The 21,875-nt window shown below is 46.8% G+C and overlaps 1 protein-coding gene across 1 annotated transcript; it reads left to right on the top strand.

Annotated features, from left to right (window-relative positions):
* The first annotated feature begins 1,756 nt into the window (after nucleotides 1–1,756).
* On the top strand, nucleotides 1,757–18,416 carry LHFPL5 (LHFPL tetraspan subfamily member 5). Its single transcript, XM_042985280.1, has 3 exons — nucleotides 1,757–2,168; nucleotides 8,573–8,809; nucleotides 18,011–18,416. Exons 1-3 carry the CDS (start codon nucleotides 1,757–1,759, stop codon nucleotides 18,025–18,027), a joined length of 666 nt encoding a protein of 221 aa, XP_042841214.1. The 3' UTR covers nucleotides 18,028–18,416.
* The last annotated feature ends 3,459 nt before the right edge of the window (nucleotides 18,417–21,875 follow it).

Genomic DNA, 21,875 nt, shown 5'->3' on the forward strand with positions numbered 1-21,875 from the left:
GAGGCTTGGGGAGGTTAAATCCACAGATAGTCATATAGCTAGTAAGTGGCTAACTCAATCCAGATGTGTCTAAAGCCAAAGTCCATGTGTTTTTTTAAAAAATGTTTATTTATTTATTTTGAGAAAGAGAGAGGGAGGGAAGGAGCATGAACAAGGGAGGGGCAGAGAGAGAGGGAGAGACAGAATCCCAAGCAGGTTTCACACTCAGCATGAAGACAAGCTCATGAATGGTGAAATCATGACCTGAGCTGAAATCAAGCGACAGACATTTACCTGACTGAGCCACCCAGGCAACCCCAAAGTCCATGTTTTTAAGATAATCTTGACTCCCCTTAGCTTCCAATGTTGGGGTTATGAGTGATTTATATCCTTTTATGTAGCTTTCCTGAATTTGCTAGATCCCTACACCAAACATGTATTTACCTATACAGTCATGAGAAATACATATTTTGAAAAAGAAGGGGGAAAAAGAAATATGCAACAAAAACATATAAACAGGAGAAAGATATTGTATTGAACAAAACCATTTGGTAATGGATACCTGGGTGGCTCAGTCAGTTAAGCGTGGGACTTCAGCTCAAGTTGTGGTCTGTGAGTTCCAGCCCCAGGTCGGGCTTTGTGCTGACAGCTCAGAGCCCGGAGCCTGCTTGGAATTCTGTGTCTTCCTCTCTCTCTGCTTCTCCCCCGCTCACGCTCTGTCTCTTTCTTTCTCTCTCAAAAATAAATAAACATTAAAAAAAAAAACATATGTTAAAGTCTGGGAGGCCTCACAAGTATTGTCCTTTGCTGTGCTTTGTAGTTTTTTAATATAGCACTATCAGTCTGCATTGCAAATATATCTACGGATATACATATATGTAAATGCTTCACTGTCTTTGAGGGCAGGGACCCTCTTTTATCTCTGTGGTTTTGCCTAGGGAAGATACCCTCCAACATGGGGCTTAGCACATAGTAGGTTCTTAGAAATTGTTGATTGAAGAGAAACCATATGGACTAGAAACCAGTGACCGGAAGACACAATCAGAAAAGGTTTTGCTGGACTTCCCTGTATTGGGATTTCTGAGAGGGCGACTAGGGAGCCAGGGCGGGGTTGGATGGGATGGGGGAACAGTGTTCAAGGAGAGGTTTTGGTTCTGCCGCAGGAGTTGAGCGGGAGGAATGTGACAGCTGCAGCCCCACCCTCTCAATTTTTGTCACCCCCCCCCCACCCCCCCAACTCAGGAGGGTGAAGAGGGGTCTCAGTTCCCTGAGAAACTGAGCGGTGGGCGGGCCAGGAGCTCCCCACGCCTCCCCGGGCCGTCATCTGTTTCCCACCCTCCTCCGACCTGAGTCCCGAGGCGCTGGCCGCGGTGCTGAAGCAGCGCTCTCCGAGGAGGGAGGAAGGAGGGGCCGGGCCGCGGCGAAGAGGCGGAGCTCTATGAAGCTCTGAGCTGGAAAGGGGGGAGGGGCAGGGCGGCGCCAGCAGGCCCGAGACCCTGGCAGGCTTGAGAGGAGGCAGGAGACTGGAGACAGCCTGGCATCATTTGTCCTGGAGTGGACAAAGGCATCTGGACAATCTTCCTCGGAAGAAACCAAGGTTGTCGTCCTGGTCTTATAAATCCTCTCTCTTCTACTTTGGAGGGACCCTCACCTTGTGTCCTGACCTCAGCCTCGTTCCCAAACCCATCCGAGGAGTGACTGACTTCTAGGCTTTTCTGTCTGCGAAGCCACTAGCTTACAGCCCACAAGACCCCAGGTGAGGGCCTACTGCCTCACCATGGTGAAGTTGCTGCCCGCCCAGGAGGCAGCCAAGATCTACCACACCAACTATGTGCGCAACTCGAGGGCTGTGGGTGTGATGTGGGGCACACTCACCATCTGTTTTTCGGTGCTTGTTATGGCCCTCTTTATCCAGCCCTACTGGATTGGTGACAGCGTTAACACACCCCAGGCAGGCTACTTTGGCCTTTTCTCCTACTGTGTGGGCAACGTGCTGTCCTCTGAGCTCATCTGCAAGGGTGGCCCGCTGGACTTCTCCTCCATTCCCTCTAGAGCTTTCAAGACTGCCATGTTTTTTGTGGCCTTGGCCATGTTCCTCATCATTGGCTCCATCATCTGCTTTAGCCTCTTCTTCGTCTGCAACACGGCCACTGTCTACAAGATCTGTGCATGGATGCAGCTGGCTGCAGGTGAGCAGGGTTAATGGGAGGGCAAGTGGGGGCCCACCCCCCGCCACAGGGGACGCTGCACCATTCCGCCCTCTGGAGGCTCTTGGTCTCCTTCCCAGCTGTTCCTCTTTATCTTTTTTTTTTCTTGAAGATTTAATTTTTTAAAGCAATCTCTACATGGGGCTTGAACATACAACCCCGAGATCAAGAGTCACATGCTCCACCGACCGAGTCCACCAGGCTCCCCTCAGCTGTTCTCCTTTAGCCCAGCCCTACTCAATGCTCTGTAGAAGCTTCTGAGGAGTAGAGAACTTTAGAATGGTTGAGACCAAAAGGATCGTTGAGATCAAATTGCTCGACCCCCTCATCTTACTGATGGGAACTGAGGTCCAGAGAAGGGGAGTGACTTGCCCAGGAGCACACAGCTAGTTGATAGAAAGTGTCCTGACTCCCAGGCCACCACATCAGAGGTTGTTGTTGCTCTGAGGAGGAAAAAGAAGGAAGCTTCCATTGTCAGCCATGTGGAAATAGGATCCAGCCCAGGGCAAAATGTCAAGCACATCCTAGATGTCTCCATCTCCCACTTCTGGGTGTTTGTTCTTTCTCTTTATGGATCCCCAGATCCCTGCCCTCACTCTTCCCCTCTCACCCCAAATTTCTCTCAGGGAGATTCTAAAGTCAGTTGTTTATTTGGAGTGTTATGCTGTGACCTTTCCCATAGAAACTTGCATTGAAGTTCTCTCTTTCATGGTGGAGTGAAAGTCTTTGTTCCCTAGTTATAGGTTTCTGTACTTGAGGCAGCAAACAGGAGTGATATTTTGTCATGGGGGGAGTGGTGGTGGTGGCTAGGGTCTTTTATTATTATTTTTAATGTTCATTTATTGTTGAGAGAGAGAGAGCATGAGCAGGGGAAGAGTCAGGAAGGGGGGGGAACAGAGGCTCCAAAGTGGGCTCTGTGCTGACAGCAGACAGCCCTATTCAGGGCTCGAACCCACGAACTACAAGATCATGACCTGAGCCGAAGTTTGAGGCTTAACTGACTGAGCCACCCAGGCATCCCAGATGGCTAGGGTCTTTTAAAACTATGGAGGGGTGGGGCACCTGGGTGGCTCAGTCGGTTAAACCTTTGACTCTTGGTTTCCACTCGTGATCTCACGGTTTGTGGGTTCAAATCCCACACTGGGCTCTGTACTGACAGTGCGGAGCCTGCTTGGGATTCTCTCTCTTCCTCTTTCTCTGTCCCTCCCCTGCTGTCTCTGTCTCTCTCAAAATAAATAAATAAACTAAAAAAAAATTAAACAAACAAAAAACTATGCGGGGTAGGTGGCTACTTATGGTGCCCCAAAGCAGGCCTTTCCTGCCCTTTTTTCCTGCTCCTGGCCCAGGCAGGCCCCTCGGTCCTTGGGCCAGCTGCTCCTGTTTTCCTCTAAAGCTCAGAAAGACATGGCCTAAGGCCTTGTCCTTCAGCCCTTGGTCCCCTCCCATCCCAAGGACCATGCACAGACTGCCCATTCTAGGGGAATGTCCAGGGGCAGTGTGGGGACTTCAGACTAGAGAGCAAACCATCTTGATATCGTTGGTTAGAATGAGAAGTAGTATTATCCATAACAGGGGGAATGGAGTGGGGATCAGAATCCCAGACAACGAAACACATAGATTTAAGACTCTGTCAGAGTTTAAGACCTGACTCTGTCAGGTCTCTGTCAGGGGACCTCAGAGAGCTATAGGTACCCTCCCCCCCCCCCCCAAAAGATGAGGAATCTGGGAAAAGACTTGGCCAAACCTGTAACAGATCAACTGGCAACTAAGGACCAAGGAGAATTAAGGCAGCAGGTTCCAAGAAATAAGATGTATTCCAAACTCACTTTTATTGAGCCACACATTTACATAACTATAATGACTTACAAAGCACTTTCACATCTACCCTCTGGAGGAGCCCATCCCTACCTAGTGAGGTGGGCATTCCTCTTATTGATAAGAGGAATAAGAGCCTTATAGATAAGGCTCCTAATGGGTAACTTGACTTTTAGCACAGGTAGTGGTGGACAGAACCTTTGATTCCAAATTTTGTACTCAGGCTACTCACTTGGCTCCAGAGCTGCGTCTGCAATCCACCCACCATCTCCCTCTCTGGTCTCTCTGTATCATGAGTGAGAGGTTGGGACAGGGCTGAGGTAAATCTTGGTGGGCGGTGGGGAGAAGGAGGAGAAATGCAGATGTAGCAGTTCTGGGACAAAGAGGAGTAGAATGGACCCTGGCATGCTTACCAGCTGGTTCTCCATATCAGAGCTATGGGATGCTGGAAACACAACCATTCCTCTCATTCTCCACACTGCCCCCTCCCACAACCTCCTGCAGCAGGTGCCATGTGCTGAACAGACAGTGCTTGGGAGGGACTACGTGGGGGAGACGTCACCAGGCCATTTGAGTTAGACCCTGCCGGGTCATGGAGCTGGAGACATTGATAGCAGAGGTGGCCAGATGCCATCCCATGAAACATTTACATTGGGAAGAGCAAAAGTGGTGTCATGTTCCATTCTTTGGTGCAGGGGAATGGAAGATGAGCCAAAGGGAGGGATTAAGAGGGGGTCTGCTTTGCAGTCAGCAGCTGGGAGACAGGTCCATTTGAAGATGCCTAAACCAGTTAGTTTAACCTTGCCAAGAAGCCTGAGGCCAGGGAAGGGAGCAGGAGAAAGGAAAGAGGATTGGTGCCTGGGCCAGTGGGGGGCTGTAGTTTAACAATGTTAATTGAGCTTCTGGATCCCAGGTATAAGTTGTGTGTGGTTCCAGCTCCTAGAAACACAGGTAGAGCAAGTTGCTTGTCTCTCTGAGTCTTGATAACCTCATCTGTAGGGTGTAGCAACAGCACCTCCCATCACAAGGTTCTTGTGAGGATGGGATGTATAATGCGTGTAAAACACCTTGTACGGTTCTTGACACATAGGAGGTGCTCGGCAAATATGAAAAACACAAAAACAGTCAGGAGGGGGCGGGGGTGACAAAAAAACTCCCAAATCATAGTGGCTTAAAACAAAGATTTATTCTTTGCTGGTGGCACAAGCTCACTGAGGATCAGCTGGGGGCTCTTGTTTCACCCTTCTCTTCTGGAACCCGGGCTGATGGAGCACCGGCTGTCATCTGGCTGTCATCATTGCAGAGGGAAAGGGAGCTCTGGAAGGCGTCTCCCCAGAAGTTACATGCTGTGGCCTGCAACCCCACACATTTCCGCTCCTATTTTGTTGTCTAAGGGAAGTCTTATGGCCTTGCCCAACTTGAAAAGAGGGGAGCAAGGAAATCTAACACCGCTATGTACCTGAAATGTTTGTGAACAGCTCTAATGACATTCACATCCCCTGAGGTTGCTTCCATCTGACTTCAATGCCAATAATAATAGCAACAACTGACTTTAATTGGCTGGTTACCATGTACCAGACACTGCAGTAAGCATTTTCTTTCTTTCTTTCTTTCTTTCTTTCTTTCTTTCTCTCTTTCGTTCTTTCTTTTTTTCTTTCTTTCTTCTTGGTTTAAATGTTTATTTATTTATTTATGAGAGACAGAGAAAGAGAGAGAGAGAGAGAGACAGTGCAAGCAAAGGAGGGGCAGAGAGAGAGGGAGACAGAGAATCCCACGCAGGCTCCACACTGTCAGCACAGAGCCTGACTCGGGGCTCGAACTCACGAACCATGAGATCATGACCTGAGCTGAAATCAAGAGTCAGATGCTTCACCAAGCTGAGCCACCCAGGTGTCCCCACAGTGAGCGTTTTCTATACATGATCACACTTAATCTTCGTAACTCCGCTATGAGTCAGGTAGTATTATCCTAATTTTACAGATGAGAGAATGGAAGTCAGAAAGGGTAAGTAAACTTGCCTGAGGATACCATGCTGGCCTCTGCTGAGAGTCCTGAGACATTACAAATGGAGTTGCCCCCCACTGTGCCCGGGTGGATGGGTCAGGTCCTCACAGAGGGTCATGGCACCCATTGTAACAACCTGTTTCCAGGTTGGAGGCCCTGGGCTATTTTCCAGAGATGCTACGGAAGGAGAAGGGGACCAAGGGGAGGAGATGGGGAGAATGGAAAGTCCAGAAGGGCAGCTCCTTTCCACATTGACCCATTCCACTCCTCCGCCCGGGTTAAGGTGGGGGCCACGGTTGGCACCAAAACTCTGGTCTTACACCAACTGGGGAAGGCCATAGGTTTTACCGAAGAGCTCTGGGAAAGTCCCCCCTCCCCTATGCTAAGTATCTTCCTGAAACACTTCTCATTTTGTCATGAAGTCTGAAATGTCAGCACTAAATACATTCAGCTCTTTGGAGTGATGTCAGTCTGAGAGTTTAGGGAATTAACTTTGAGGGAAAAAAAAAAAAAGCCAGGAGCATGTGTTCAGGTCTTGACTCTGCCCTGGGCAACTCACTTGGTTTCTCTGAGACCTCAGTTTTCTAATCTGTAAAATGGGATATTAAGACATGGCCTACTTCACAGAACTGTTGTCAGGATCAAGAGGAAAAGGGTACACGAAGTATTTTGGACCTAAAAGACCTATACGCTTATATGAATTAGCTTGTCCCATGTAAAATCAAAGGCGAGTTGATGCATTTAGGCGGGGAGGAGGGATCCTGATCTTTATACTTTACTCTGCGTTTGTTTGATCTGTTGACTTTCCTTGCAAGCACAAACGGAGCCCAAGGTAGGTAACTGGGTCCTGTGAGGTGTTTCCCCGAGGTGCTCCTGGGTAGGGCTCAGCCTCGGAACTGAAGAGCCTCTGGGCCTGTGGACGGAGGGTGAGGGCTCAGAAGGTGGCACAGAGAATGGAAGGAACCCCCTGCCTGCATGGCGGTTGTGCTTGGGGTTGGCCTTGGTCACATCCCAGGATCGTGTCACATACCTGTGCAGCTAAGGTGGGGTGGTCCTTGGTGGGAGGGCAGGGAAGTGAGGAGAAGGAGGGAAAATGAAATTTTTGCCTGTAAATACTAAGTCAGTGAAAGCACAGGATGGGATAATTGTAGCTAACACTCGTGAAGCACTAAGTATGTGCTAGGCACTTTTCCAATATTAACTCATTTGCACCTCACTGCAATCCAAACAGGTAGGGCCTACCCATATTCCCACTGTATAGACGAGAAAACTGAGGCCAAAAAAAAAGCTTAAGTAGCTTGCTCTGAGTCACACAGCTAGTTAGGAAAGAGCTGGGCATGAAATCCAGGCAGCCCGTTCTAGTGTTTCCCGCTTTTCCTAGTGAGAGAATTACCTGAATGATTTTCAAAACAGGGATTCCCGGGGCACCTGGGTGGCTCAGTCAGTTGGGCGGCTGACTTTGGCTCAGGTCATGATCTCACAGCTTGTGAGTTCGAGCCCCATGTCGGGCTCTGGGCTGACAGCTTGGAGCCTGGAGCCTGCTTTGGATTCTGTGTCTCCCTCTCTGCCCCTCCCCCACTCACACTGTCTCTCTGTCTCTCAAAAATAAACATTAAAAAAATTTTTAACCCCCCCCCAGGGATTCCTGAGCCCACCCCTAGCCTGGGAATCAGCATTTTAAACAAATATTCCAGGGGATTCTCAAATTTAGGGAAGTATGGACAACTGCAGTGTTATGCACTGAGTTAGGAGGGAGAGACCTATTTGCTTGAATGAAAGGTTCACGAGGGAAGCAGCCAGAGATGGGGCTGGAAAACTTTGTGTTTTCATTAAATCTAAGATTCCCAAGTTGTGGGACATACCATGATTCTATGTGTGTAAAAAGGAAAAATACTCCTTTTTTTAAAAAAAGTTTATTTATTTATTTTGAAAGAGAGAGAGAGAGGGAGAGCGAGTGGGGGAGGGACAGAGAGAGAGGGAGACAGAGAATTCTAAGCAGGCTCTGCCCTGTCAGCACAGAGCCTGATGCAGGGCTCGAACTCACTAACCAGGAGATCATGGCCTGAGCGGAAGTCAGACACTTAACTGAGCCACCCAGGTGTCTCCAAAAGAAAAAAATACTTGTAATCAAACCACGGCCTGAAGCTTTCTTACTATTTCAGAGATATCGGAGCACGAACAAATATACGTCTTAGGAGTGACGAGTTCTCTGGGTCGGGACCAGATTTTGGAGGGGTTTGAAACCAGAGTAGCCAGTGCCTCGTCAAGTCCAAAGTGAGGGGCACGGCTGAGGGCCTGGTAGGATCACCTGGTGCCATGGCAGAACTTTCCCCGGGCAGAGGAGCTCCACTTTCTGCCTCTATCCCCACCAAGGGCAAGTCACTTTAACTCTTGGATCTTCCATTTTCTCCCCTGTGCTCTACAAGAACCATGGTAGGAGCTGCCCGCCCTCTCAAGGAGGAGGGGGGAGTGACAAGGTGGCAACAGTGGGCGGGGGGGGGGGGGGGGCGGTAGCAGACGGAGCACAGCCAGCCTGACACCATCTTCACCCCCTCCCACCCCCTCAGCCACAGGCCTCATGATCGGCTGCCTGGTCTACCCGGATGGCTGGGACTCAAGTGAGGTGCGACGCATGTGTGGGGAGCAGACGGGCAAGTACACGCTGGGTCAGTGCACCATCCGCTGGGCCTTCATGCTGGCCATCCTCAGCATCGGAGACGCCCTCATCCTCTCCTTCCTGGCCTTCGTGCTGGGCTACCGGCAGGACAAGCTCCTCCCCGATGACTACAAGGCCGATGGAAAAGGTAACCTGCCCTCCCCCGGGGAGGTGGGGCTTCCTCTCAGCCGGTTACCAGAGGACTGGTCCCTGGCCCGGGGTTGGGGACGGACACCAAGACCAACTGGACACAGGCCTCGTTCCAGAGGCCAAAAGCCAGTGGGGGGTTGTAAGCTGGCGGCTGATGAGGCAGTGAGAGAGACCTGTGGGGCAGAGGCTGTCTGTGATAGAAGGGTGTCCTCATGCCTCCCCCGCCCCTGACTTCTGTCAGGGTCTCCAGGGGAGAGAACCCTGATCCAGCCTGGGGGGCGAGGTACGGCCTCCTAGAGAAGGCGGTGCTGGGGCTGGGTCCCCAAGTTCACCAGGAGTCTGCTTGGTGGAGAGAGGAGCGGCCAGTCAGGAGAGGGGCTGCGTTGTTGGGGCAGGAGGAGAAAGGTAGGTGAGGGGACAGATGTGACAGCTCCTGGAATGCATACGGTGGGCGGTCCCTTGAGTTAGAATAACCTTGGGGTTCTCTGTATGCCATCCTGTTTCAATTTCCTTCTGCCCAAATCCTACCCCTGAGTCATGAGTCAGTTGTAGGAGACCCGAAGCCCAGACGGATGCTTTAGCCTTTTCTGACTCCTTCCCAACTGACCTTTCTTCCTCTTATGGTACTTTCTGCTCCCGTTTCTCTTTCAGGGCATAAATGTTATCTCCTAGTCATAGGGCAAGGCCTGTCTCACATGCGTGTGAATCCAAAATTGCCCACTCTCCCCACAGTCTTCGCCCCATTGACCTGAACTCGAAGGGGGAGGCAAACTCCGTTGCCCCCTGGGACCAAGGACGCTTCCCAGATGAGGAACTTGCAGCCCGGAAGGGAGACCCCCCCCCGCCCCCGCCCCAGGGCTACACAGAAAGGTGGTGGCAAAAATGACCAGACTCTGGCTCAGCCCAGGGCCCACTGCTCCATAAGGAAGTCATTAGACATCTCATCCTCCTCTGGCAGTGGAAGACTCGCACGCCTAAGTTATAGGATGAAAGCTGAAAACCAAATTGCTAGAATGAGCTGGACCAAGGAGGAGAGGAGAGAGAGGTGTCTTTCTGTTGAAGGAGGGGGCCGATAGTTCCTAGGTTCTGGGAACACTTAAGGTCTGGGTGCCTCGAAAACCCCGTGAGGGGAAGGGAAATGGGACTAGTATGTACTGAGGCTTTGCCATGTGCAGGAGTGATGTAAGGTTTGTTCCCGGGGGGCCATCTTTGTTTAATCTGCCCAGCAGCCCTGGGGGGACGGGTTGGAGGTGGGGGTGTCCAGCAGGATCTGTCTGCACAACCAGCACTTTCTCCAGCGATGGAGGTTTTTCCAAGGGAGGCTGCAGCAGGGGCCGCCGCTGGAGGCATTTTGTTCAGCTTTTAGCCCCCAGGCGGGGCCAACCTTAAATCTGGAAACACTGCAGAGGACATTTTTGTAGTCCTCATTTGCATTCTTTCCTTTCCACCAGGGATTCTTTTAGTTGGAAAGAAATGTTACGGGCGCGGAGTTCCCTTTACAGCGCTTCCTTGTGGAGAGATGGGTTTGTCTCTTTGACCCTTTATTTACCGATCAAAATGGCAGTTGGCTTTCCTCTCTTTCCTTGTCCCTCTTCTTTCGTGCCCCATGCACCTGTTTCAATCTTTTCAGATTCTTTTCTCTCCATATTTTAGCTCCCTCACTATCATGCAGGATTCAATTTATCCTTCTTGTTTATAACCTGTTAGGAAACACCCACATAACCTTTCTGAACACATCTAACTACTTAGTGAAGTAGCTATCGCTGCTGTCAAAGCACAAAATTGGGTCAGGAAAGCAGAATTAAAAAAAAATTTTTTTTTTTAAATGCTTATTTAGTTTTGAGAGAGACAGAGAGACAGAGCATGAGTGGGGGAGGGGCAGAGAGAGAGGGAGACACAGAATCCGAAGCGGGCTCCGGGCTCCGAGCCGTCAGCCCAGAGCCCGACGCGGGGCTCGAACTCACAGACCGCGAGATCAGAACCAGAGCCGAAGTCGGATACTTAAGCGACTGAGCCACCCAGGTGCCCTGGAAGGCAGAATTTGAGTCCCAGTTCCTCCAAGTCGCTTCCCTCAAGGCGCTTCCCACGAAAAAGCAGGACACTAACTCCTGCTCTGCCACCTCTATTATTGTGTGACATGAAGGAAACGATGACGGAAGTGAAGGCTTGCACGAGTACGTGGTTGCTGATCCGCTCGTTAAGGGTTAAGGAGGCAGAGGAGAATGAGTGTGGGCTTTGGGGTCAGACCTGGTTTTAAAACTGGGGCTCTACTCAACTTCGCTGAGCGTTTCCTCATCCGAGCCCCGTTTTTACAGGGCGAGGTGGCAGGCTTCTCCTCGGTTGAAAAAATTACCTACTTCAAAAGATCGTGCTCAGGCACAGGACAAGGACGTCTGCCGTTGGCACTGCAGTTGAAGAGCATACTGGAGGTTATAGCCAGGGTAGTTAGGCAAGAAAAAGAAGGAAAAGAAATCCAGTTTGGAGAGGACAAAGCGCAACGATCTCTACTAGCAGATGACATGGTTTTGCATATGGAACGTGCTAAAGAATCCACTAAAAAACCATGAAAGGTAACATGCAACATTAGCGAGGCTGCAGGATATAAACAATACACAAAAATCTATCACATTCGCACACACAGCAGTGAACAATCTGAAAATGACTTGTCAGAAAGCAATGTCGCTTATAATAGCATCAAAAAATAAAATATGTAGGGGCACGCCTGGGTGGCTCAGTCGGTTAAGCGGCCGACTTCGGCTCAGGTCACGATCTCGCGGTCCGTGAGTTCGAGCCCCGCGTCGGGCTCTGTGCTGACAGCTCAGAGCCTGGAGCCTGTTTCGGATTCTGTGTCTTCCTCTCTCTGCCCCTCCCCTGTTCATGCTCTGTCTCTCTCTGTCTCAAAAATAAATAAACGTTAAAAAAAAATTAAAAAAAAATAAATAAAATATGTAGAAAAAAATTTAACAAAAGAAGTGTGAGGTTTGTACATGAAAATTAAAAACCGCTGTTGAAAGAAATCAAAGGCCTAAATCAATGGGAGCATCCACATTCACGGATGAGAACACTTCATATTACAATGGCAATGCTCCCCAAACTGATCTACAGATTCAGTGCAATCCTTATCAAAATCCCTGCTGGCTTTTTGCAAAACTTGGTAAGCTGATCCTCAAACTCGTATGGAAACGCAGGGGACCCAGAAGAGCCAAAACAATCATGAAGAAGACCACAAGTTGGAGGACACACATGCCGTGATTTCAAAACTTACTATGAAGCTACAGTAATCAGGATGGTGTGGTCCTGGCATGAGGATCGACATACAGATCAATGGAATAAAATTAAGAGTCCAGAAATGAACCCAAACATAAATGGCAAACTGATTGTCAACAGAGATGCCAAGACCATTCAATGGAGGGAAAGAATAGTCTTTTCAGTAAATGGCGCTAGAACAACCAGACATCTACATGCAAAAGAATGAAGTCGGGGGCATCTTGGGTGGCCCAGTTGGTTGAGTGTCTGGTTTTAGCTCAGGTCATGATCTCACAGTTCATGGGTTCGAGCCCCAGGTTAGGCTCTGTGCTGACAACTTGGAGCCTGGAGCCTGCTTCAAATTCTATGTCTCCCTCTCTCTCTCTCTGCCTCTCCCCTGCTCTCACTCTGTCTCTCTCTCAAAAATAAATAAACATTAAAAAAAAAAAAGAATGAAGTTGGACTGCCCACCTCACATGATATTTAAAAATTAACTGAAAATGGATCAAAGACCTAAATGTAAGATGTAACATAATAAAACTCTTAGAAGAAAACATAGGTATAAATCCTTGTGACCTTAGTTTAGGTGGTGGTTTCTTAGACGTGACACCTAATACACAAGCGACCAAAGGAAAAAATACGTATAAATTGGATTTCATAAAAATGAAAGCTTTGGTGTGTCAAGGGACACCAACAAGAAAGTGAAGAAAAGACAACCCACGGAATGGGAGAATGTATTTGCAAATCATAATTCTAATATCCAGAATATAATAAGGACTCCTACAACTTGACAAATAAAACTACGAAGAACCCCATTTTTAAAGTGGGCAAAGGATTTGAATAGACATTTCTCCAAAGAAGATATCCAAATTGGCAAGACAGTTGACATCACTAGTCATGAGGAAAATGCAGATTAAAACCACAATGAGCTATTACTTCACATCCCACTAGGATGGCTGATAAAAAAGATGAACAGGGGCGCCTGGGTGGCTCAGTCGGTTGAGCATCCGACTTCGGCTCAGGTCATGATCTCATGGTTCATGAGTTCGAGCCCTACGTCGGGCTCTGGGCTGATGGCTCAGAGCCTGGAGCCTGCTTCAGATTCTGTGTCTCCCTCTCTCTCTGCCCCGTCCCCGCTCATGCTCTGTCTCTCTCTCCCTCAAGAATAAATAAAACATTAAAAATTAAAAAAAAAAAAAAAAAGATGAACAGTAACAGGTGTTGGTGAGCACGTGGAGAGAGGAACTCTCATACCCGGCTCGTGAAAAGGTAAAATGGCGCTATTGCTATAGAAAACAGGATGGCAGTTCCTCAAATGGTTAAACATAGAGAGAGGTGCTCTGTGACTCACACATTTATTCCTAGATACGTAGGCAAGAAAACTGCAAACACGTTTGCACAAAAACTTGGATATAAACCTTCATAGCGGCACGAAAGCCAGGAAGTGGAAACCAACCAAACGTGAGTCAGCTGATGACCTGGATAAATAATATGTGTAAATCTACACAGTGGAATATTATTCAGCTGTAAGAAGTACTGATAATTGCTACCAAGTGGATGAACCTTGAAGACGTTGCAAGTGAAATGAGCCATACACAAAAGGCCATGTATTGTATGATCCCACTTATTTATTTATTTTTAAAGTTTATTTTCATTTATTTTTAAATTTTTATTTATTTTTATTTATTTCCAAAGCTTATTTATTAAAAATAAATTTTTAGAGAGAGGGTGCACGTGTGAGCGCACAAGTGGGGGAGGGGCAGGAGAGAGAGAGAGAGTGAGAGAGAGACTCCCAAGCAGGCTCTGTACTGTCGGCGCAGGGCCCGATGCGGGGCTTGAACTCACGAACTTCGAGATCATGACTTGAGCCGAAGTTGGACGCTTAGCCAGTTGAGCCACCCGGGTGTCCTAACAGCGGTGATGGCTGCACAGCCCAGTGATTATCCTGGAACCCACCAACCTGTACACTTTGAGTTGAGTAGATTTCGTGTTAGTGAATTGTATCTCAAAAAAACAAAAGACTGCGTGAAGGATTAGGCAGTGGGTAAATCACTAACAAAGCCTACATGTTACACAGGCGATTAACAAATGTTAGTTCTCTCCTCGTTCTGTCCTTCCGGTATCTCTACTTCTTACGTAATCACCTGCCCGACTACTAACAGCTCCTGGGCTCCAGGTGCCCACTGACACCCCCAGACACTGGGGGGACAGCGGTGAGGGAAGCGGTCTGATTGGACCTTACCGTCTGATAAGGGACACCACATGCAAAATGCAGTTACAAGCTGGTACACGTTAGGAACAACAACAACAATGCAAGCCTTCTCGAGAGTGAAGAAATCTGATCTGGTTTGGCGAGGGAGTTGTGTGCAGGGAATTATCCTGCAAACGAGGCCCGGGTGTATACACATAATGCTCTCTTTTTCATTGCAGAGGAAGTCTGAAGCAGCTGGCGTGCTGGTGAGTAATCCCACCGTTGGGTGGTCTGCCTGCCTTGGGGAAGGGCTGTGGCCTCCTTGGCCTCCGTTTCCTTACAGACTCATCAGGCGGCATGGCCCGTGGGGCCGGGTGTAGGGGCTGGCGGAGGGCCTGGGGGGCGGAGCAGTGACTCCCGCAGGAGCTAGCTGGCATCTGAGACCCCCTTGTTTTACCTCTTACTTGAGAAGTGGAAAAAGAACAGGAAGAAATAATGTCAAACAGCCAGGTGGTTTCATAAACTCATCTTTCTGTGGAGCCTGGCAAACAAGAACAGACTGCTTAGAAGTCATTCTTGTAAATGGGGCCCTTATTTTCAGAAAGACTTTAAGTGATCTGTAAGAAAAATAGAAAACCTAATTAAAAAAAAAAATAAAAGTCACAGAGAGGAAAACAAATATTCTAGAAAGCTAGGCTAATAGAAATACTACCTTCCTTATGCTTCCTGATAGCCAACACAAAAAGAAAAATATGACTTTAACTGATTTTAATGTCTGGTTGAAAAGGAAGCACAACATATCAATTTCCTTATTGCCTTTCAGGTTTCCAAAATGTGATTTAACAAGAATATTAAGGAACACATTAAAAAAATATAAAAGCCCATCATAGTATCACCTTCCAAATAGCTGCCATTTATTGAGGACCTACAGCAGGCTAGGCCCTTCGTGTGGGTAGAAGGGGTTATCTCCATTAAAAAGAAACTTTTTTTTAACGTTTATTTATTTTTGAGAGACAGAGAGAGACAGAGCATGAGCATGGGAGGGACAGAGAGAGGGGGAGACACAGAATCCGGAGCAGGCTCCGGGCTCTGAGCTGTCAGCACAGAGCCCGATGCGGGGCTTGAACTCAGGGAGTGCAAGATCATGACCTGAGCCAAAGTCGGCTGCTTAACCGACTGAGCCACCCAGGTGCCCTGGGGTTATCTCCATTTAAACGATTTTAATTTCTGCAAAGTACCTTCCAGTCCTTGCCCACATAGATATACTTTTTTCAATAATAATAAACATTGCCCGCCCCCACCCCCGCCCCCCCATTAGGTGATTCTCAAACTCTAATATGCATACAACCTACCTGGGAATCTTCTTAAAATGGAAATTCTGATTCAGGGGCCATAGACACTGTTCCTAACCTGCTTCACGTAATGGCTACACTTTGAATAGCAAACTGTTAGAGTGTAAACATTTTCTCATTTTTTTTTCAATGTTCATTATTATAAGTTTTTTAAAGCCACAAACTCCATAGCCCTGGTGTACTCTTTAATGGCTAAACAAGACCTTGGTTATTAGCCATCGAGGACTGTTCTCACAGATAAGAACGTGTTGCTTCTGTTGATAAATTCTGGAGTAGAATTGCTGAATCAAAGGTAACCACACCTCTATGTCTTTTCACCCATTTCTCCTATCCCTCCGTATCTATGAGCTCGTCATTGTTTTTAATGTTTATTTATTTATTTATTTTTGAGAGAGAGAGATAGAGAGAGAGAGAGAGAGAGAGAATTCCAAGCAGGCTCTGCAGTGTCAGTGCAGAGCCAGAAGTGGGGCTTGAACTCATGAACAGTGAGATCACGACCTGACCCCAAATTAAGAGTTGGATGCTTAACCAGCTGAGGCACCCAGGCGCCTGTTTTTTGTTTTTTACCTTTCAAGATTCCACAGAGATTATAGGCAGTATTTGTCTTTTTCTGACTTATTTCACTTAGCATAATGCCCTGGAGGTCCATTCATGTTGTCACAAATGGCAAAATTTCATTTTTTTTTTTTGGCTGAATAACATTCCAATATGGATATATAGCACAATTTTTTTTAAGTTTGTTTATTTTGAGAGACAGAGACAGCACAAGTCGGGGAGGGGCAGAGAGAGAGAATCCCAAGCAAGCACCACACATTCAGTGCGAGGCCCAGCACGGGACTGGAACCCACGAAACTGTGAGATCATGACCAGGAGTCTGATGATGCTTAACCAACTGAGCCACCCAGGAGCCTCTACAGCACAGTTAAAAAAAAGTTTTTTTAAATTTTATTTTAGAGAGAGTGAGAGAGCATGCAAGCGAGGGAGAGGGGGGGAGAGAGAGAGAGAGAGAGAGAGAGAGAGAGAGAGACAGGGAATCTTAAGTAGCCTCCACGCTCAGTGTGGAGCCTGATGCGGGGCTCAATCCTATAACCCTGGGATCATGACCTGAACTGTAGTCAAGAGCTGGGTCCTCAATCGACTGAGTCCCCCAGGCATCCCTCCATAGCACAAGTTTTAAGTGTCCACTGATGGACAGTTAGGCTGTAAATGGCGCTGCCATGAACATGGGAATGCGTACATCTTTTTGAATCAGTATGTTTTTCTTTGGGTAAATACCCCCAAATGGAATTGCTGGACCATACGGCAGTTCCATTTCTAATCTTTTGAGGAACCTCCATACTGTTTTTCCTAGTGGCTGCACCAACTCATAATCCCATCAACAGTGCACAGATGTTCTCTTTTCTCCATAACCTTGCCAACACTTTTTTTGTGTGTTTTTGATAGTAGCCTTTCTAAAAGGTGTGAGGTGATATTGTGGTTTTGATTTGCATTTCCCTGAGAGTTATTGATGTTGAGCATCTTTCTATGTGCCTGTTGGCCATCTGTATGTTTTCTTTTGGAAAATGTCTATACAGATCCTTTGCTCATTTTTTATGTATTTATTTATATTTATTCATTTTTTTCTTTGCTCATTTTTAGATTGTTTTCTTGCTATTGATTTATAGGAGTTCTCGATATATTTTGGATACATGATTTGCAAATATCTCCTCCCATTCAGCAGGCTGCTTTCTTATTGGTTGATGGTTTCCTTTGCTGTGCAGAGCTTTTTGTGTAGTCCCACGTGGTTTGTTTTTTTTTTTTTCGCTTTTGGTGTTAAATTTAAAAAATCGTTGCCATGATCTATGTCAAGGCGCTTACCGCCTGTGGTTTCTTCTAGCGGCTTTATGGTTTCAGGTCTGATATTAAAGTCTTTAACCCATTTTGATTTAACTTTTGTGTATGGTGTAAGGTAGTGGGCCAGTTTCCCGGTACCATTTAGTGAAAAGACTGCCCTTTCCCCATTGTATATTCACGACTTGTCATAAATTGGCCACAGCATAGGTTCATTTCTGGGCCGTCTACTCTGTTCCACTGATCTGTGTGTCTGCTTTTATGCCAATACCATACCGTTTTAAGTTTTGTAATATAGGTTGAAATCAGGGAGCCATGATATCATGCTTCTAGCTTTGTTCTTGCCCAAGATTGCTTTTTAAAAATGATACTTTATTTATTTAAGAGACCTGAGTTTTTACTTGATGCACATTGACTATTATTTTATACACTAACGAAATTTGCCTGTCTGGGTAGGGCTAAATCAAAACGTAAGCTTCTGGGGGACATAGGGCACATACATGGGGAATTTGGTTTTGCTTGGCTTTCTAAAAGTGTCAAATTTTATAATCTTGCGATTTTTTTTTTTTTAATACCACAGGTCATCTATTTCCCTGACAATGGAAAATTAAGGAATCGAATTCTTCAGCGATAGAAACTTGTTCCGTCCACGCTTCCCTGTTCCTGGCCACTATAGGTCTGATACCCTGAAGCCTTTCACTATAGGATTCGAACCTGACACTCTCCTGAGACAAGACCTCCTACCGTATGCAGAACACTTTCAGGAGGAGCAGAACTACAGTGACCCACATTAAAGATATTCAGAGAGACATGGGCGGTACTCTCCTGACGGGGCCCCAGTTCTCATCGTATCCCCTTCATACCGGCGATCACGTTACTCCCTGGAGGCCTCTCGTCTGTAAAATGAGAGGGCTGAGTCCACGTCTCAGGGCTTCCCAGGTCTGAGTCTCGAGAGCCTGAGGATACATTCGTTTGCAGGCACAGCAGACACTGCCACCCAGCTCTCAAAGGGCAGCTGAGGGAGAGGCGGTTGTCATGCCAGATCATTTCAGGTTGGGGCTTAGGGGGTCCTTTGCTTCTCCTTTCTTAACTGTTTTCTTATTGATGATCCGAGGTGGGTAAGGAATGGAGGGGCCACCAGAACCCAAATCTATCAGGAAGTCCTATGAAGACTGGGTGAACATAGGATCTAAAAACTTAGGAGAGTAAACTCCATTATGTTCCCTCATAGTGCCCACTCCGACCCAATCAGGACCGGCCCCCAGCTTAAGAAATTTGTTACTTGTGTCCAAGTAATTTGTTTTAGTAATAGATCACATTTCTTGTAAGAACAAAACAAAACGACTTTGGATTTGGCACTCAATGGTGAATCTTTTGCCAGCCTCCAGAGGGGAGCTTGATTGAGGGAATACCTCCTTGTAGCAAAGACGAAGACAGGTTCTTTGGGCTATTCCCTGCCTGGAGACGGTACCTAGAAACAGGGCTTGCTGATTATCTGCAGTGGATAATCCTGAGAGGTAGGTAGTTTTTCCTGGTCTTGCGCATTTACTCAGTAAAGAGAAAATGTAGCTGCTGGTAGAGGAGGGGAGGTAAACACAGAACGAATCTGTAATGGATCTTGTTACTTGATCAAGGAGCAGTCACTGATAACGGTAAAGTTTCTCATTCCTGGGCTGTAAGGGCATTTTTTTTTTTTTTTTTTAAAGTGAACTCTGCCTTCCAACATGGGGTTTTGAACTCATGACTTTGGCAAGAGTCCCATGCTCTACCAACTGAGCCAGCCAGGCGCCCCTGTAGGGCATGCTTTTTAACCAATGCCCTGACAACCTACCCAGTGAGGTTTCTTCTACAGTTCAGATGGATTTGGAACGAGCACCCCAGCATCGTCCTGTTGTTGGTAATGGGAACTATTGGAGTGAGACTTAAGAACAATCATATTCAGAGGTGCCTTAGTGGCTCAGTTGGGTAAGCATCTGACTCTTGCTCTTGGCTCAGGCCTTGATCTCAGGGTTGTGAGTTCAAGTCCCGTGTTGGGTACTACACGTGAAGCCTACTTTAAAAAAAAAATCCCATTCATATTTTCTTGTGTTGATAAAATTATTTCAGTCAGGCATTTACTTTATGCAAACTTGATGAACAACAGAATTTGACAATTTTTGTAGCTTAGTGCCTTTTCTACTTTACATCCATTTATTTCTCATAATTTTACTTTTCATATGAAAAGAAACATTTCTAAGTCTACCTTCTCAAAATTTCTCACTACAATGGCAACCATGGTGGGCCACAGAAGCTTCTGGGGAACTTGAGCATCTGCCAATAGCCTGCACCTTGCTCTTGCCAGAACAGCACGTTTCACCAAAGCAGGAGTCGGTTTACTAATGACCAGTCCTGGAGAAGGATCTGCAAATCTGTTTAGGAGTCAGCCAGCATTTCACCTTTTGCTTGATCTTCAAAGAAACTCAGAATTCAACCTCTCCAATCACAGTAATGATTTTGGTTGAAAGCTAGTAACTGCTTATCAGCTCAAGTGGCTTTACCTTTACTTAAACTCCTAAGGGCACCTTGAATCTCATCTTTGAAAGTACATAGAAAATCAATAAAATCAGCACCTGTCTAACCAAGTTGCCTTCTCACTTGCCTCTGCCTTGGGCTGGGGCGTAAGGATGGTTGTGATGCCCAAACTTCACCAGGGACTAGGCCTGGGCCGATATGGTCAAGAGAGGACTAGTCACTTAGATCTGAGATGCTAACTGGATGGATATCTTAAATGCTTTGTCTTACATCCCTGTATTAGTTACCTGTTGCTGCATACAGAGCACATTACCACAGAACCCAGTGGCTTAAAACGTTTCCGTTTTTGTGGGTTAGGGGTGTCTCTGTCTCAAGGTTTCTCACAGGGCTGCAATTAAGCTATCAGGATCTGCCTCCAGACTCAGTGGTTGTCTGCAGGATGCAGACTGTGGGCCTCCCCATACTGCTACTCACATGGCGGCTTGCTTCCCCAGAAAGAGTTCCAAGACAGAACGAGAGAGGGGGGCAGAGAAGACAGCAGGCACAGCCCTTTGTAACCCAATCGTAGAAGTAACATCTGTCACTTTTGCCTTGATCTGTTAAAACAGTCACTAAGTCCAGCCCACATTCAAGGTGAGGGGATTACAAAAATGTGTTCATATCCGTGTGGGAGTCACTGGAGTCTTTTTAAAAGTTGAAGTTACTCATTATTTTCTGCTGCAATGGGCACTTCCCAGAATGGTTTATTGAAACAAAGGTTAGAGTCCAGTAACCTTACATGCTGATGGATACGTATTTGTTTTGAAATAAGTTGCTGAAGATCAAACAAGGGCTCTGACCCTCTAAACTCACCCCTCTTTGTTACTGAACCTCAAGAGGATTTATAGTAGGGCCCAGTAATTTATTAAATTTTTTGTTAACATTTTATTCATTTTTGAGACGGAGAGAGCATGAGCAGGGGAGGGGCACAGAGGGAGACACAGAATCCCAAGCAGGCTCTAGGCTCTGAGCTGTCAGCACAGAGCCCGATGCGGGGGGGGCTTGAGCCCACGAAGAACCGTGAGATCATGACCTGACCTGAAGTCAGCCACTTAACCCCTGAGCCACCCAGGAGCCCCTAGTATTGTTCACTAATTTCTAACACTGATGGTCCTCTCCTCTGTATTCAGTAAATCCAAAGCAATCAATGCAACGTCTTAAAGGCACAACTTCTAGGAGCATAGCTCAAATGCAGGCAGCCGGTGCACTTCTAGAACACGGTCAAGTTCTGCCAATTGTTATTGTATTAAAATGGGCAAAAACTACATCTGCATGAAGGACAAGATTATGATAAAAAAGCCTCCTCCCTTATAAGGAATGGTATGGTCAGCAACACAACTACATACTAATGTAAACTTGCTTAATTCGTTAAAACTTCTAAACACTTAACATCATCTTCAATCTTCTGGCTTTTTAACGGGGATATTTGATATCACAAGGACTTGGTGTGGACTGGCATTTGTGCAAAGACATAAAGACAAACGCACATCATGCGTGTAGTTTTTAAATTCCAACTTTTAAAAACAGGACTTTAGTGACAGAGACAAACCTCCTCCTAAGTAGGTCTCAAGGTTCACATACTATCTTCATGTAATATATACAAGTTTATATATTTAATCCTCATATACTGAAGACTATGCAAGCGATGTTAAGATACTAGTACCTTGCCAACTGCAAAGGCACCACATTGGCGGGCAAAACACAAAGAACTGACGACTATTCAAGCTTCTTTGGTGTCATTAGGCCTTATTTCTGGAGTAAATGTAATTCTGATTCTATTATCAATAAATCATCCATTTTCTATGAGACAGTCATCCAACAGCAAATCCCTTTCCTCAGAAGGGCAGACTGTTAGATTCCACAGGTTTCACAAATAAAAGAATGGGCAGTAATAC

This window comes from Panthera tigris, chromosome B2 (genome assembly GCF_018350195.1).
Source record: "Panthera tigris isolate Pti1 chromosome B2, P.tigris_Pti1_mat1.1, whole genome shotgun sequence".
NCBI classification, from domain to species: domain Eukaryota; kingdom Metazoa; phylum Chordata; class Mammalia; order Carnivora; family Felidae; genus Panthera; species Panthera tigris.